Source organism: Pterocles gutturalis, unplaced genomic scaffold (genome assembly GCF_000699245.1).
Source record: "Pterocles gutturalis isolate BGI_N339 unplaced genomic scaffold, ASM69924v1 scaffold10173, whole genome shotgun sequence".
Taxonomy (NCBI): Eukaryota; Metazoa; Chordata; class Aves; order Pterocliformes; family Pteroclidae; genus Pterocles; species Pterocles gutturalis.
The window spans coordinates 7,265-26,288 of record NW_010125589.1 but is presented as its reverse complement, the minus strand read 5'-3'; the positions used below and the strand labels follow the sequence as shown (position 1 = coordinate 26,288).

Below are 19,024 nucleotides of genomic sequence, written 5' to 3'. Positions count from 1 at the left end.
CCAATCTCCAACATTCTGTGATTCTGTGACTCATTTAATAACTTTATCCTGATTGTGCAATATTGTCAAGGTTTTCTGCTTATTGATACACCAAAGCTTGGTTCCATAACACATATTGAAATAACAGTATGAAAACCAACACATTATGTGAATGAGATGTACTAGCTCACATTTCAGTATTTTAATTCAATAGAACAACTCTGAATACTCCTTGAGCCTGGAAAGTCTTCTGTTTGTAGAACTACTTAAAAGAGTTTCCTTACCTCCTTTGTATTGTACTAGTACCAGTGTAGAAGCAGATTCTAATTCATGGCTTATTTTCACTTCTAATTAGCAAACACTTCCTTCTGCTTATACATTCTTCACTCTCACTTGACAGGCAAGTGAGAACTGTAGGAGTCTCAGCTTTAACACACAAATGGCACTGAAATACCATGCCCAGTCTTAAGAGAAGACTGAAAAAATTAACTCATTCTTATTTTGAGCAGTATAGAGAAACAGCCTTCATTCTGACATGCGGGCTCAGGACTTGGACATTAAATCTGAGAAGCACATAACAGTGTACACGTGAGATTTCTGAAGGGGCTTAGTATTTGGCACTGACTTGGTATGAGTCTGAAAGCCATCTATGTACAGGAAGTATAGCATAGAATCCTATATGTAAGAAAGGCTATTCAATAACTAAAGAGAGAATAAGACCAAAGCTGTTTGGGAAAAAAACCCAGTAAGAAATACCATATTTATTCAGGATTATCCAAAATAAACAGTGACCTGAATTAAAGTTGTGCAGGCCACCTTATAGGATCATTCTCCCTAACTTAGGGGTGCTTGCCATCTTAATAGTATGGACATAGGTGGGGAGAGTAAAAGTACATATCCCTTTTTTTTAACAGATTAAATCCTCAATTCAGTAGCTACTGTAGTGCTAAAATCTTTATACATCCCTTCCACAGGCCTTTAGTGGAAGAACAGACTTCAGTGGTAGACATCACCTGCTCCATCAGGAAGCATAATTTTAACTGTCAGTTATTTCCAGAGGTGCTGAAAATACAGCAGTTTCCATTCTAGAAAAGGAAAGCCAAATATTCCTTTGCTTCATTCAAAACTCAGTTGTAGGCTTTTTTGGACTATCCTAGGCAAGCCTCATTTTAGTCTTACCTAGTCAGTCCTAAATCTCCATCCTCTCATCTTACTGTTCTAAAGTTTTAGGACACAGTAGCAAAGACATTACATATCCAGAATTCCTAAGACTGGTTTATACACAAATTTTCCTTGCTTAGACATTCTCAAGCATATGGCACTCTTTTTGCCAGTCTTCACAATTTTGGTCAGTTTTTAACTCTGTCTATGCCTCACTTCTTCACATAGGTCAGTGTGAAGTACATACACTTACCCATTTGCTATTGGAAGACATATTGGGAGATGTGCTAGCTCCTGCTAAGTGCTTATGTAGTGCCAAAAGCCCAGCAGTGGTCATGGACTTAATCTAATATTAGTAAACGCACTGTAATGAAGCAGACTATCAGACAACAGTTTACTCACCTGCTTGATGCCCAATCCCTTCTCATGCATGTAGCCGAGATTAAACATTGCTTGGGCACTGTGCTGTTGCTCTGATGCCAGTCGATAGTGAATAAATGCAGTTTCATAATCAACATCAGTACCAAAACCATAAAAATGGTAATCTCCAAGTTTAATTCTTGCAACAGTATATCCTATAAATCAAGAAACAACAAAAAAGATAAAATAGCTATGCAAAGAAAGCGTTTTTGTTTCACATGAAGATGCACTAAGGGCTTTAGTATTACTTTACACAGTTTGCACAAACTGTTTCCCTTTTCCTCTCACACATAGACAGCTTTTTTATTTTGTTTTAGTTTAGTTTTTCGGGGTTTTTATTTTATTTTTTTTTTTAAATTGGGTTTAGCTAACCAAAATGCAAATAATTTCTATTTTCAGGGAAGTCCTTTTCCCAGCAATCCTACCAACATTTTTATTGCGATTTAGTGGCATCAGTTGAAAAGCTATATCATATTGTTTATAGTCACTTACTACAGAAAAATTTTTCATTTGTTAGATGGTCATTAAGGGCTTTAGCTTTGTTTTTAAAGCAAAGACACTGAAAACCTGAAAAATAAAGTCTCTTTCAGAATTTGGTAATTGAATACTTAACCATTGCATCCTCCCAATTTCTAACTTTCTAGTAAAAGCCAAGCACATCTGAAGATTTTCAGACAAGACTCTTAGGCTCCATTTGCATGATACACTTGCTCTTAAGTAAAAACCTATCAGATAGACATTAATGTAGATGCACTCACATGAAAGATAGAGACCTCACACTGAGATATTTAATTATTAAGTTTAGTTTTGCTTATTTTAGGATAGGATCACAAGCACCAGAGTTTACACTTGGGTTAGCTGGACATCAAGACTGCATTCTTCATCACTGAGCCTTGCTTGCTTTGAATAGGAAATTGCATTTCTTATAAATGATGAAAAGTACCAAAATCCTAAAGGGTATTTTGTATCTATTTTTACAAGTGGATTTATTTTTAGAAAAGTCACTGTAAACATTCCTAATGCTGTTTAACACTGCTCTATAATTCCATATGGAATGGTAAAAGAAACATGATACATTTGTATTTTAGTCCTTTTAATCCTCAGGATCTCAGAATGGCTCAGAACTGCAAGCACATTGCAATGACATTATAGCTAACAGTGGAACAAAGAACAGCAACTACCCTATGTGGGATTTAAGTAATACTGAACAGGAGATAAGCTTTCCCTCCTTCCTTGTTTAATAAAAAATGTGAAATCAAACATTAATGGTTCTATTAAAAATAACTAATTGCACTTGTGAGGTACAGACATACCTTGAGAGGCTGCTCTATTCCAGTGAAGCAAAGCTCGAGGATAGGTTTCATTTTCTCCTACTATACTAGCTTCTTCTAAAGAAGAAAGCAATTCAGTTAAATAGGAGCATAGTATATGCACACAAAGCCACTAAAAAACCCGCCATGCTTATATTCAGTTTGCTGAAATGACTTAAGCTTGAACTAATCTGTGCTATACCACAAACAAGCTTAGAAAACACCCTTTCACTTATAGTCTTCCCATATATCTGCCCACATAAGAGCTAGGAACAAACTGTATCATTTCATCCTGAACTATTGCTTTCCTGCTCTAGAAGATTCTGAAGCATACTTGAGGAATGCTGGAAGATGGCAGTCTTAAGAGTACACTATTAGGTCTCTGACAAAGGTGCACTCAAATACAAGTACAAGCATTGACCATCTAACAAACAAGACTAGTCAAGTAAACTGAAAGCTTAAACTCCTTAACCACACAGAGACTGCATATTTTACACAGCAGTGCTAACAGCTACTTCAGAACAGAAGTTATTTTACTTGTCCATGTCATAAATTGAGGGCTGCTGAAGTATCACAAGTTCAGACAGTTAAAAGGATTTATAACTTCTTTCACTTCTAATGTAAGTATGGTTTCATCTATACTATCTCACAGTTGACATACTTTATATACTTTTTACAGAAAATCTGTAATTTTAAATTCATATCCAGTTGAGATGCAGATATATCTGACTAATGACAATCAGAATTTTAACCCAGGCAAAAATACTGTTTCTTTACAAGAATACGCTCCCAGCCAAGACTGTCATTGCTATAGCTTATCTAAAGATAAGACACTAAGGCATCTTTGAAAAAACATTAACTGGGAATTAAGATGTTAGATTAGCCTATCAGCCACCAAAAGCTGATGTCTGTATTAAGATACAATATCCCTAAAACTGGTAATGAGAGACCCAGATTTCTGGATTTGAGATCCAGAAAGTCTAAAATACTGGGTTTTGTTTCTAGAAAGATGTGTCACTTGTATTTCCATTGTTTTCCTATAACCTCAGACTCTGAGAAATTAAAGTGAATAGAAACATAGAATAGTTTGGCTTGGAAGGTACCTTTAAACACCATCTAGTCCAACACCCCCTGCAATGAATGAGCAGGGACATGAAGTTCTAGCCACTTAATTGCAATAAGACACCCAGGAAAAGTTTTTAAAATCTAACAGAATCAACTGCCCAGCTCATCATCCCTGCTTCAAGAATAGTAAGAGTAAAGTTAACAAAAAGCTGGAAAAAAAAAAAGTGCTGATATTACAAGATACAAGATCACATTCCAAGGACAAAGCAAACTGAAGCTTGTATGCATATTAAAGCCAAAGGCAAAAGTAATGCCATTCCTACTTTATAGATTTAAAAATAAAATGTTAAGGTTGAGTTTAGGAAGTCCATGGAAGAGAATTTTCAGTATGTGCAAGTTTCTAAAGCATTCTCTCACTATGCCATTTTAAAATCCTGTAGGTCAGAATTTAAGCATACTCTAACTTTTAGACCAGAAAGCTATCCTCAGAGGTGAAAAGAAAAACTGACTGCTTCCCAGTGTGAAGAGCAGGAAAGAGGACAAGTGTCTCATTGAAGCTGTAACTGAACAAAAGCTATGTAATTATGTCTTCAAGCACTCTAGTGTTCTACTAAATAGGCTGCGGCAGGTCAACTCCAAAAAACAACTTTCAGTACAAATTCAGATCCTTACTCTGATCAAGTATGAAAGCAGCATTGCTTTGTGCAACTTCATAGCCTTGTTCTGCCAAAAGAAGATACTGAACCACAGCAGAATTTGAATCACCAACTTTATAGCTGTTGTAGGCAGTCATCAATCTTTCAGACCAACGCCCCCGTTCACATACGTTCTTAAACAACTGCAGAGGGGGGGGAAAAAAAGTGGGAGAAGACTGGTTGTCAGGAACTTCAGAAATTTCAGTTTTGCAGGAGGTAAACCTTTAACATTCAAATGCCCACTCAAAATATTTACATTTCACAGGAAAAACTAGACAAGCTCACTGCTTCAGATAGGCTTACTTTAAGATATAAATTACTACACAACTACATGCCAAGATTCAGGCACTCACTCAGAATTATTCTTTTTATCAGCTTTTTTGTTACACTTAAACTCATGTCTAAATGAAGACTTAAGTACTTATAAAATACTGGTGTTTGCTTCTTACCACATTTTTATTTTCTTCAAAGCTCTTAAAGCAATTACAAACTTGACATATCAACATTAAAAAAAAAGATTTTTCTCATGAGGTACAAAAGAGTTTGACAATATATCACTCTTCCTTTTGACAGTCTTGGTTCTGCAGTCACCAGTGGATTTCAGTTAAGACAAATTTCCTATATAAACTGACACGTTTGTATCCAACTTTTTGCAAGTCAGTATTATTTGACCTTTATAAATGGATGGTCTTACCTCAACAGCAGTATGACAGGATCGCATCACTCCAGTTCCAGTAGCATGCATCTGAGCCAGATTATAAAAAGCCAGAATGTGGCCGCCCTGGGAGGCCAAGTTAAAATATTTCAAAGCTTGTTTATAGTCTCTCTTGACTCCAATGCCATCTAAAAGAGAAAATAACTTATTGCTATTCATTCTTCCTGAAAAGCAGAGTTGTGTGAAATACAGTATGTACTTACTCTTTAAAAAATATTAAAGACAGACTTGTGAAAGTGTTAGGAAAAAAATAGAGTAAAATATAAATTCAATGCTGTGAGACCACTCTACATGCATATACATATATATACACACACACCCCCACACACCCACACTTCTAACGCCACCTAGTGAAAAGTTATTGAAAGGGCAGATGCTTAGACCCAGCAACTCAGCATTTTGATGCAACTTACTGTAATACATAGAACCTAGTTGAAGTTGTCCATCAACCCATCCCTGTTCTGCAGCCTTCTGGAAATACTTCAGGGCTAGCTCATAGTTCTGCAGGAAGATTTGGTCCAGTCATTAGAGCCTTGCAATATACCACAATTTAAATACAGAAAGCAAATACGTGTGTGCACATGTTTAAGTGCATGGACAAATCTATATTACAGAAAAATTACAGTGAAATCTTCTAGTGCAAAAATATTCATACTGCTAAGAATTCACACTGCTGTGCATTTCTAATAGCTTCAGCAACATTTTCAAACTTAGAGGGAATTCAGCATGTTTCATATCTGCTAACTCCACAGTGAATCTTTTTTTACATTAGAGATTTCCTCATGGAGTTTTCATTGTAACAGAAATCTTCACAATTAAGCCTTCTGCAGTACTTCCCTCCAGAGAAAAAGTCTGACAACAAGAAGTTACACAATCACCTATGATTAGAAAGACAACTGTGAAAAGCTTACCACTGGAACACCTCTTCCGTAGAGGTAAGCCATTCCTAATCCACTCTGTCCAACTGGATTGCCCTGAAAATAGAGGAAAATACTTCCTATATCTTCCAAATTTGGTATGTCTTTAACATCACCGAAACAAACAGCACTTAAGATAGATTTGCTTTGTAACTTTGCTCCTACCAAGCAACTGTTATTTAGGGAGAAAATAGCATCTTTGATAATTTTTATTCAGTAACTACACAGGTAATTAACAGGAAAAAGAAAAGCTTTCAACACTAATTACGAAAGTCTACTGTGCACTTCAAAACGTCATACAAGATGCAGACTCCACACCCATAGAAAGGTGGTGCATTAATAGCTTATTCATCTTTAGTTTTTCCAAGTTTGAGATGTTCTGGATGCTACAGAAACCCCCAAAACAACTAGAGGGACTCTGAGAACCTGTTTTAATTTAAGGGCAGTCTGGTGGCTGTCCTGTGGGCTGCATTACTGACCAGTGCCCTGCAAAAGTATGTACCATGGTATTCCTTCAGTGCCAGGACAAGCAATGGGACACATCAGAAACCTTCAGTGGATGTGGGACATTAGCAAATGGAGAGATGCTTACTCTAAGACAGAGGTGTAGAATAGCAATCTAGTTGAAGAACCATGAAGACAGTTATCTTACAACAGTCCCTTCAAAACATCTACTGTGTTTCACATGCTAAACATCTTTCCTGAAGACTACTCATGCTTTAACTCTACAAATGCTACCATAAGGGATAGGTCACAGACAGACACAAAGGATTAACAGCCAAATAACAAACTCTCCAATGACATGAGATACAAAACCAAAACCATTATCTACTCACTGACCACAAATAGAACCAAAATAACATAGTATCAGCGCACCAGAAATTTCAGTGACAAGACAGCTTCAGATCAATGAAAATTAACAGAACTGCAGGCTATTTACACAGATACTATCTCATACTGATGCCAGCATTCGTGGAAGTTAGACTCCTTGTGCTGAACACAGCTTCATGAAGCACCATGACCAGAAGTGAAGTCAGTTTCCGACATCTTAGATAAGCAAGGTCTAATTATGTGTTAATCTGGGACAGAAGCTGGGAGTAGGTGCATCACATGGGAGCACACAAAAAGAAGCATTTGCTGCATTTCCAAGCTAATCAACTTTTTAATGCATATGCTGTATTTCTAGCTTACAGATAATCATACCATATCAGCAGCTTTCTTGAAATACTGAAGAGCTGTTTCATTGCTCTGAGGCACCACATCACTTCCTTCTGAGTACATCTGAAGGAGAAAGGCATTATTAAAGAACAGCTGAAGTCAGTTCAGCATGGAGATCACGAAGTATCTCCACTTTGCATAAGAGGAGGTCTACTGTACCATTACACTATTCTGACTATTGCGTTACTGAATAATCATTAAAGAACTTGCTCAGAACCAGAAAACACATCTCTATGCTGTAAAACTCACATTGAGGATTTAACTTTCTAATGGAGAATGAAATGCTCAAAAAATTAAAAAGTTTGCATGAAAATGCCCTTCATTTTTGAGTTCTGCTAGTGTGCAATGAAGAACATATAATCAGGCAAAAATCTTGTGAGACCTGTTGTCCTGGTTTCAGTGGGGACAGAGTTAACTTTCTTCATAGTAGCTAGTAAGTCAAACTATATAGGTAGTTAAAATACTCCTTGAAAATGAAGCAAAAATTGGTTACTAAACTCCTCATTTCAGCATTTAGTTACAAAACACTCTAGCAACAGAGAAAGCAGGAACCTGCAATTTCTGCTGTCAGGTGCCTTGACCAGCACATTATGCTATTTTTTTCATGCACTTCCTAAGGACATGAATTTTGCATCCTCTACTGCAGTGACAGCCTTAAAAAGATGAACTAGAGCTGCTGCTTATTGCAGACTACCCTTAGAGGTTACTCAAATGGAATAATAAGGATTTAGCTCCTCACAGGGTGAAGGGTAGCCTGCAACCCAGATCCCAGGCAAGCGACCCAAAAACCTTTGAGCAGTAACACATTAACATCGTGTCAATCATGTTTTAGATTAAAAAAGGACTTAAATCTGAGAAAAGTGATACAATGGCCCATCTTGCAGATAGAGTCAGGCTTTGGTTCAGAGCACATACAGACCTATTGGCAACTCTGACTCAGTTCTGTACACAGAATAAGAATAGAGAGGTCTTTTTCCCCTTTCCTTCCTGAGATTAATTATTTCCTAGTAGGCAAAATTTTGAGAAGCCTAGCTTTTCCCCACACATTGTATGGAAGAGTATAATGGCCTACTCCAAGTTTTGAACTCCACCACAGAAAAAGGACATTAAGGTATTTAGGTATTTAATTAAAAAAAATCTAGTTCAAGTACTATTTAGAAACAAACGAAAGTTCCTAAGGTGAAGGAACAAGTAGAAAACTCAGATTAAGACTATGACACTCAAATCTTGCAGGACAATTCAAAACAGTAGCAAAACAGAAGTACTTAGACTCCATCCCAGTTTTAGACTGCCTGATATTAGAAAGCAGGAAATTTGTTATTTTTCATTGAATTTCCTTACTTTTGAGAGTGTTCATATCTTACCTTTCCTAGAAATGCCATGGCATGTGAATTGCCAGCATTAGCTGCTTGATTGAAGTACTCAAATGCTCGCTGCAGGGAAGAAAACAAGTATTTTAGCCACCATGACTGATTTGAGTACCTTTTCTTGAAAATGGAACAGAAGTAAGTAGATAATTTGCCAAGTTACCATGTTGTTCTGGGGCTAAGAGTTATCAATCCCACCTATTTTAACAAATGTCACAGGGTTCCTCCTGTTCCTATTGAGCAGCAACCCCTCTCAACAGTGTATTCCAAAAAGCAGAGACAAGAGGAAAAACTGCTACTATGCACAAGCTACACAGGTAAATCTTACTGCTTCACTGTACCTCCAAAACCCTGTTTAGAAAAGATCTGCCAGTTCCTATTCCAGTTTTACACAGTGCTTGGGTATACTCATTCTGACCACTGAGTATCATCTCGGAACCCTTATAGAGCAGTAATTTTAAGGTATTTTAAATGCAACGACCATTAAATAATTTCTGATTGGTAGCTGAGTCTGAAATAATCCTCAGGACTGCACATCCTCAGCTCTCCATTTTTTCACAACGTACTTTAAGAAGAGGTTAGCTATTTTAACTTCTATAAGTAGCAGCATGCTTGGCTTACAACAGCAGAAGTTTTATTTTCTATGCATACTTCATATCTCTAGTATTTAAAGTTGCATTGTTCTGTCTACAGAAGCAAAATATTATCGCAAGCCACATAAACTAGGCTATCATCACTAAGGCACGCACAATGCGTCTACATGTACAAAAGTTCAGACAGTTTCAAGTACTATTTGATGAAAACCTGGTCTTTGTTTTTGGCCTCCCCATTTCTAAGATGATTAATCTTAAACTAATTGTGTAAGAAAATAAACTGCATGTACTACTCACATAAAGATTAAGTTTTAGTGAACAAGACTACTGAAGTTATTAAATACCTTATGGTGATACCTAAACACCTTCGCTTCACTGTGGTCTCAGTTATACATTCTCCCCCTCCGCCATGTGTAATATGCATCAGAGATATACAGAAAGGGTACCTGATGATTTTGCTCTACTCCTCTTCCTCCATGCAAGTGCAACTGTCCAAGGCCAACCTAAAAACAAATTTTACATTGCAAATAAGTTGCTTTTCCCTAGGGACTTTCTTTTGCTAGTAATATAGATACGAGTGAGCTAATTACATGCACAAAGACAGACCATATCAGAGTTAAAGATTCCACACAGTCTGAAGGCACATATTTGCTTCAATGACTACAGAACAGTCCTGTTTTTTCACATTAGCTTAAGCAGAAATTTATCCTAGATAAAAGTTACAGGACTGTCCTAGATACAAAATAAGAAATGTTCATTTGAATTCTGCCTACCTCATTCTGAAGTCATAAAGGACCAAGTTGAATTGTGATAATTTGCCTATATTAGTGTCCTCCCCTCCTGCATTAAGTGTAGAAGTTCAGCCTGCAGCATGCAGAAGTCATGTAGAACAGAAGCAGTGGGAAACTGAGGTCCCCCCTACCTTGATCTTTTGATCAAGGCTTCCTCCAGAACACCTAAAGCTATGCTTAAACTAGTCTGGCTGGTTTCTAGTGAAAGCCAAGATTCTCTTTCCTAGACACTGAAGTTCTAATATTTTAGACTTATTTTCCACAAAAATTCGCATTTGATGTCCAAGTTCTACCTTAAACACACTAATATGTGTCTTCTCTAAAAACCAATCAGGAAATAGCAACCAGGTTGATTTAGGAAGAAGAAAAAACCAAAGCTCCACTATCTTTCTATACTTCATAAAGCTGTTCCTGTAATTCTTGAAAACCTCTGCATGCCATCAGGTGAACTCAATCTTACCTGTGCTTGTACATCTCCTTTCTCTGCTAAAAACTGATAATACTGAATCAAGTCTTCTTCTAGCATCCCACTTGCCATTCCTGGATTTTCTACTTCATCTGCTAAGCGAATTCGCTGAACCACTGTGCCACCAGTCAAAGAAATGTCACTAGCAACTGGAAAACAGGTAAGATATATTTGTATTGAACAAAACTACTAGAAAATTTTACTCTGCAACTTAGTAAAAACAGATCTCTACAAAGCTTCAAACTGTTAATCAGAGAGAATGAATTACTTTGACCCTGCCTAAGAATTAAAGACATTTCAATAGATAGAGATAAAAATAGCATACAATGATTCAGAGCCACTCAGAGGAATTACTTGTTTAATAGTAGGAATTCTCTGTTTTTATACTATTAGCATTGATAGTATCTTCTAGATGAATGATATAGAAATATATAGAAAGTCAATAACATTAGCCTAGTAAAAAGTTTTTACCATGATTAGCCACAAGTCGGTAGTGAGTGAGAGCAGATTCACAACTCTGAAGGACTCCTATCCCAGCCCAGTACCGGTAACCCTAGAAAGGGAAATACAAAAATATGGGGCTATCACTTATTTGAGAACACACTACTTACCAGGTTACAAACTTTTTTCACATTACTTGAGCAAGATTTGACAACACAATAGGCAAAACAAAGGCCACAAGTCCATTGTGCCTACATTAAAAGCAGCTGACTGATACCATTAAAAGTTAAGTGTAGTGAATATACTTCAGATACTACTCAGGAAAAAGTAAATAAACAGAATGATTCTTATGGTTGAAAACCTGAAGCCTTTTACTTACATATGTTGCACTTTGTCTTAAATCTCACAATACTGATTAAAACAGCATCTTGTGTAAAGATATCTGGTTTTCACAATTCTCATCAGCCTATAAAAATTAAAAGTCTGACACTTCTGCTTTAAGTCAAGAGATGTAAACATGGTCCATCTAAATTCATAGTGGTATACACCTTTAAATGAGTAGGCTTTTCCTTAAGTTAACAAGGAATAACAAGGAAGATAATATTGCCCACCCAATGCATGTATGATGATCTAATTTTTAGAGTATATTCACATGAATGCAAAACTTACATTAAAAATTTAAGAGTACAAAAAAGTTCTTACATGTGTAAAGTTATTAACTATCTTACTTACCAAGATCATATGGGCAATCAGATTTCCTCCTAAAGCTCCAAAAGTGTAATACACCAGGGCCTTAAAACAAAATCAGTGGTTATTTAACATCTGCCTCCAAGACAGAATACAAGAGCACACACTGACGATTTCTAAGTTACCTTAGCTTGACTAGAATTGACTCCTAGACCAGACGCATATAGAAATCCAAGAGCCTAGAAATAAAATAAAGTTTGTCAGCACGTCCTTTGAAAAATCCAGGAGCAGTTTTCCTGGAATATGTAAGTATGAAGAAGTCAAACAACAATTCCAAAGCTGCAAAGAATATGCCAAGCTCTACCTGCATTTTGGTACCTCCTATATCTAGGTCCTTCCCTGCCCCTCTTAAAATATGAAGTTTCTAAATTATTCAGTTGCCTAGGACATTAACATGAATACCTCTCACCAGAATTCAGTCTAGTAGATTGAACACTAGGAAGAAACTACTACTTTCCTGAAAACCAAAGGTCCTAAACAGTAGAAGCATCATAGTTTAAAGACCTTCAAGTGAAGATCAGCATTATCTGTCAGGTTATTCATGTATCCTGTTTGTCTCATACACCAGTTCATGTATGTTTGCGTTATGACCTTCTCTAGAAGTCTTACTGTTTGATTCACTGTCTAACAGATTCTATGAATTTACTGGTTTGCATCTGTTCCTCCATGGGTTAGTTGCACTTATGACTATAAATATAAGTAGCTAGAGTACACAGAGCAGTTTGGCTGAGGTTTTTTCTAAAGTTATTTTTATTCTTAAAATTTACATAATTACTGCTCTTTCTACAACACCTGTTACAGCTGTGTGGCTCAGAGGAGAAACTAGTAGCACAGAAGGCAACAGTATAACATATATACATACATAAAGGTGTCTATTTCACAGTGTTCTAAGACTATTCTAGGCAATGCTGAAAGCACACATACACACACACAAAAAAGTCACCTCAGTATTGAATTCTAGACAAATAAAAGGCAAGGTCCTCACTGAGACAGAGTTTCTAAAGAAAATATGTTCCTGCTTTCCGTGGTAAATCAGTACTTCAACATTAAACAGGGAACAGCAGGAAACTTGGTAACCAAAGACCTAACAGAAATTGGATAACTCCTAAAGAAGTTGACATTTCCAAAACAAACCAGACAACTAAATAAGAAGTATATGCAGATAGAGACATTGAAATAGTAACACCCACATTTTATGACATGATATGTGAATAATTACATATGAACAATTCTATAATGTTCAAAGGCATGTGGACAAAGCAAGTCCCATTCCACTGAACAGCTTTCAAGATTCCTAGGAGTTTATAACTTCCTCGATTATAAACTTGTGTGTGCGTATGTCTACGTATCTCAAAGATAAAACTTCAGATGAAAAGCCACAACATCCTACACAAGCCACAAGAAAAAAGTAACAGTTTCAGAGGAGATTTGTTGGCTGGGATCAGCTGTATCTACTAATTTTTTGACTTGTATGACTGACTAGATTGAATGTATAACATAAGAAATTAAATTAAGATACCACCACCATACTATATTACTGGCAGTTCAATGTTGTTTTTTCAAACTCAAAGAGAAGACCTGATTCCATGTGTTTTCCTTGAGGGTGCAGGTACCATTTGTTACTGCGCTCTCAGTAATGTTAGAAGCCTTAAACCAAAGCAAGGCACTGGTGAAATTTAAAAAAATAAAGGCAAGGAGTAGTTACTTAGGCAAAGCATTAATAAAACACATTTCCTGAATCAGAGCCTGAACAAAAACATTCTACATCAAGTTTTCAAACAATTTTAAAAAAGCAGCACTCTGTCTGCTGTCTTTTTTGACCAGGCAACAGATACCACTTACTGTTCTCATTCTAGTCTGGATGCAAGAACAATCGATAAGACCACCTTAGAACAAGGACAAACCATAAAACAATTTAAAAACCTATAAAAACTTCTGTAGAATCTAAGGACATACAAACCATTTGTCCTTTAGGAGAACCTTCTTCTGTTAGTTTTTCAAATAGTTCTTTTGATGATTGGATGTTCTGCTTCAGGTAATCCCCAAACAATAAAGCGTAGGATACCTTCTCCATTGCCTTGGTATGATTCATGTCAGCTGCTTTCAGAAGATATCGATACGCTCTTAAAAGAAAACAATTTCTTAGTCACCTTGAGGCAAAGACACAGATTCCATTCATAAACTTGAGGATTCTGGGGAGGTGTTTTGTTCCTCTGGTTTAGCCTCTATTTTCTACAAATGCAGATGCAGGTAGATACCTAGAGTAATTTGTTCCAGCTCCGAGTTATCAGTCTATTTAAGAACTCATACGATTTAGTTAACAGACACACTGGATTGTAATGTTCACTCTACTCCACGTGCAAAACAGTATGCATTTCCTCCCCTGTAAGTTATACAACAAGTTTAAGGTCAAATTATCATGTTTTTGTAGCAACAATTTTAAGTCCTGTACTAGGTATCTAGCAGGACCACTACTCTGACAGCTTCATAGATCACGATAGAAAAAAGAAGCCTGAAAAAAAGAGTATGGAGTCTCTTTGATTTGTTGAGTACAAAATCATTCCAATGAAAATCCTAAGTGTTGGGTCCATGACAACTGCATATGTGATCAATTTTGTGATGAAACAGTCATGCTAAAAATGAGAAAGCTCTTTGGAAATTCCCCTTTCTATTTCAGCCTCAAAACTTACAGTAGTCCTCCAAAGTAATTTCACAGCAGCTGGTTTCACAGCAATTAAAAAAACTGTAACCTTAAACATCATAACACAGTACTGTCAAGCATGCTTCAGCTTGATTTCTCATGGACCTTTAATAGCATTCCAAGATTTTTCTTTACGTCTCCTCCTTTCTATCCTCAGACTTGTTTTCTTTCTTTTGGACAGCCTGAAGCACACCTAGTTCCTCACATAATTTCATCTTCTAAGAAAGTATAAGGTGTTCAAGAGAACTACGATCTAATATTGTTTCCTACACTTTTTTATGCAAAAGAATACTATCCAGTCTCTAACAGATAACATCTCCCTTTGTCTTTACCAAGGTGCGATGGACAACCTCTAGCTGTGCTTCAACTTCCCTGATAAAGTAGAAATACACTCCCTCATCTCCACAAACAAGTTTACCATGGTAGTAGTGCTCACATAATAATCAGCAGCCTGAAGTCACCACTTACTGATGAAGTTGTCAACAGTGAGCTCTAAATTAACATAGCTATTCTTAATTACAGCGGTAAGCTGACAACTATTTCATCAGTAATTCGACAGAGTAGAAAGCAAACAGATCAGAATGAACAGAACACTAACTTAATTCTTTTTTTTCATCTATAAGCATTACTCTTTTCTCTCATGTAAGGTTAATAATTAGAGTTTTAACAATTTGTAGAGATTAAGTTTAATACTATTTTTATGGTGACCAAAACCATCAGAAAGCAGGAACAAAAACAGAGCAGGACAAGAAATGCTGATTTTTCCCCACTAAATATTTGAAGCAGAATCAGACTGTAAGAAACCTTTGAAAAAGTACAGTTATCTTGTATCACGCGCTCAGGTTTTTTTCTGGGCAGTTGCCACATATAGATAGGGAACTGCAGCACCATCTTGCATTAAGTCAATGTTTTGATGACACCCACTCTTCAGAAATTAATCTTATAATTTTTTTAGTGGATTCATAGGAAAGCTGGCATAAATCTGTTTTTCTAAATACCCTGAAGTTACCATGTATTTTCAGTAATATCACTGCATAATTTGATGCTAAGTACAATAAAGTCCAAAGTCCCAGAGCAACTCAACTATTTTTCAGTTATGCCAGAGTGACCAGTCATGTCATCATTCCCTTGTGAGGGTGGAAGAGGAAGACTTACTCTTTCTTCTGAGCCTTTTTACTGCTTTCATTAAGGATTTTCATTCCAGTCTGATAAACATCCTCAGCTTCTTGCATCTGTCTTCTCTTATTAGACTGCTCTTCAGCTAAGAAAGAGTGCATTAAGAGCTCCAGTTACACAGCTTGAGACTACTCTCTCAAAATTCCTATTGGTTCTGAAGGGAAAATACAGTGAGGAATATGTTTCTGCAGACAAATAAACAAGCCAAGGGATTACAAAAAGCTGTCTAAAGGAAGTGTTGCGTATCTCAGTAGACAGTTTCTTCTCATGTGATGTCTCCCACGTATAAGTTTGCTGTTAAAACATTATTTTAATTGCTCCAAAGCAAGCTGTGCAAGGAAGAAAGGTTCTTCCTTCAGGAGGATGTTTGCTAGAGAAGGGTTGCCTTTGTGCAACAAATCAGCAAGTATAATGGGAAACACTGTCAAACCCCTGTACTCCTACAGCCTCAGAAAGAGTTTTATAGATGCCTCCACTGCAAGATTACTCAAATAGCTTTGGAAGTGGCATTTGCATTATAATCTTTTCCATTATGAGAACTTTGCCCTTCTAATTACTTGTATACAACAGTACAAAGTGGCCATTAATATATGACAGGGACTTCTACACCCTGAAATAAAGGGCATTAAGAAGACTGAAAACTCCAGCTTAAGAAAGCATCCCTCAGACAAGAACAAGACATCAGGTTACTTACTTTCACAGAAGCCCCACTTTTGATCTTTCTTGTAATCATAGGTTGTTGCACACCAAAGTCTGCCATCTTCCCTCCCATCTGCAGTGCACTCCGCATACTCCTTCTCCATAAACAAAAAGGGGAAGTGGCAAGGTTCACCGTCTGCAGTGCCCCCAATAGCAGTCAAAACTGAAAATACACACCCAGGAATTAGCATGCTTTCCTTTATTCCACAAATTAAAGTCAACTACTAGATACAGGAAAACATCCCCATGTCAGTTTTAATTTCTGCATTGAATCAAGTTTTCAGTAAAATTTTTAATTTACAAAAGCCCGAAAAAGCAATTATTTTTCTAAATAGCACTTAAAAAAATACTATTCTTATTTTTAATAAGGAAATGAAACAGAAGGTATGTGGTTTCTTATATTTCTTAGTTCTAAGCAAAGAAATAATTTTGTTTAGATTGCAGAAAACAAATCTCAGTTATATTTTTATTGCCTAACAAAATAAATTCTTTTCACTTTCTCCCCTCTGTACTCCCTTCCTCATGAAAAAGACTATGCTCAAAGTGCATTCCAGTACATATATTCATTTTAGCCCCAGGGCTAGATGTACGACAGAACCACTCACATCACTGAATGTGATACTGAAAGTACTTGAATATCAGCAGGGAATACGCTTAGAACATACAGCTGTAAGAAAAGACTGAAACCACTATGAGTCCAGCCATTTTCTATTCTTGCATAGCCTTATCTTGAAAACTTTATTTCACTTCAACAATATATTTACGTTGCTTTCAAAATTACTTTAAGCAGCATGATTTAGCATTTCTCATGTACTAGAGCTTCAAAGGTTACCAATTCCAATATTGATTTTATTTAAAAATATTGCAATCTTCTGTGAAGAGTAAGACTTATCTTCATTTTTTGAAAAGGAAATTGTTTCAATTAGCCTTTTGTAAAGGTTTTTCTCTTTCACTAAGCTAAATCTAGCACTTGGGTTCAGCTTAATTTGAAGACATTTGCAAAGTCATACAATTGAGAATGTAAATTACAGTGTTTTTTCAAGTCAAGCTTGTAATTGTTGTGGTTATAGAGAAAGATAATTCTTTCTTCTAAGATCTAGAATTTTAAGGCCTAGAAACCGTATTAATTCAAAAATTTCATGTTGATTTTTTGAAGCATAAGAAAGTCTCCAGGACTAGTTAGCCTGTTCAAATTGCTCTTCGTAATTTGATTCCTTGGCAGATGTCCCACCACTCCCCCCTCACCCCAAGTTAATTATCCCATCACACAAAAGGAAAAACATTATTTTCAGAAATTGCATTCAAAAATAATGTGTCCAGATGTAATTAGCCCAGAATAATTTTAGACATCTGTTAACCATGCAGTAATGCACAAACTCATGCTAAGGGTACATATAACTACAACTGGTGGGACCTCTTAACATTGTCACTTAAACAAACTCCAGGTCCCGAATATTAACGCTACTTGAGAACTTGAAGTTTTCCTTGTATTGTTTAGTACCTTGTCTCCTGTACTGAAAGCAATTGGACACAACGCTCTGCATGAGAGTCAACTGTACAGTAAAGTTACAAAATTACTCTGCCATAGTTACTCTGATGCATCTTTCTTGCCACTTCTCAAAAAGTTGGTGAGCAGTTACCTGGACTTTTTATTTCCACTTCTTCCAAATCCTTATTTAATAGATTTGACATTTCTAGAGAGTTCAATTCTTCCAGTGAACTCTCTTTTTCCTCATCTTGACTGTGAAAGTCCTCTTCATCCTCTGATTGAGACTCTGATTTCCCTGATTCAAGGAAGATTTGACCTGCTACCACTCGGGTTCCTGTGGAATGGTCCTTTACCTGGTCCTCTGCAGACAATGTCTGAAGGAAAGCAGACACATAATTTAGAAGATTAGAAACTGAACAGCAGCAGCTGGCAAAAACCATTACTTTTAAAAGATATGATTAATTAACAGACTAAGTTTAAACAGTACCATCAGAAGTAAGTTGAGCTACCTGTATTAGCTCTCATTGATTCTGTCCCTTTCAGTTCTTTGAAAAAAAATATTTTCAAAGATACAACATTAATTCTGATGTGCAGAAGAAATTAATGAGACAGCAAGAGCTACAGAACAGTTTAAAAGAGGAATCACATAGTTCAGAATGTCAAGCCTTTTCTCTCACTCCCCAAGAAAAACAGAATGACTATAGACTTATTTCCTCACCTTTGACTCCAGTGATTCATCTTGATTTCCCTCTTCATCTAGAAAAAATATTATATGTCAGCAAAAAGCTTTTCCATGAGCAATCTCAAAAATAAAAATAAGTATAGCTACAATATTGTACAATAGTTCTGAAATATTCTAGTGTACTACATTGACACATGTACTTCAGAAAGACCGTGTCAGTGTTGTCAGGAAGAATCAAAAGTTTCATAGATGATCCTCTTCTTCCTTAAACACAACTGTGTGCTCAACACTGGAAAAAAGTGTAGACTTTTTTTTTAAATCCAAATCAATGCTCTAGATTACTACATAGTCAGAATTGTTCCAGTCCAACTAAACTACTTAAAAAGGTACGA

At 36.4% G+C, this 19,024-nt stretch overlaps 1 protein-coding gene across 1 annotated transcript; it reads right to left on the bottom strand.

Moving 5' to 3' along the window:
* Positions 1-1,505: 1,505 nt before the first annotated feature.
* Positions 1,506-18,706, bottom strand: SEL1L (sel-1 suppressor of lin-12-like (C. elegans); the record flags this gene model as incomplete). The annotated part of the gene is made up of 18 exons (XM_010078624.1): positions 1,506-1,715; positions 2,874-2,948; positions 4,608-4,773; positions 5,325-5,473; positions 5,759-5,846; positions 6,257-6,319; positions 7,466-7,543; positions 8,845-8,913; positions 9,887-9,943; positions 10,692-10,846; positions 11,169-11,250; positions 11,871-11,930; positions 12,011-12,064; positions 13,846-14,008; positions 15,742-15,847; positions 16,457-16,624; positions 18,102-18,324; positions 18,669-18,706. Coding segments are annotated over 18 exons (2,004 nt in total), but the record flags the coding sequence as incomplete, so codon positions are not given.
* Positions 18,707-19,024: the final 318 nt, after the last annotated feature.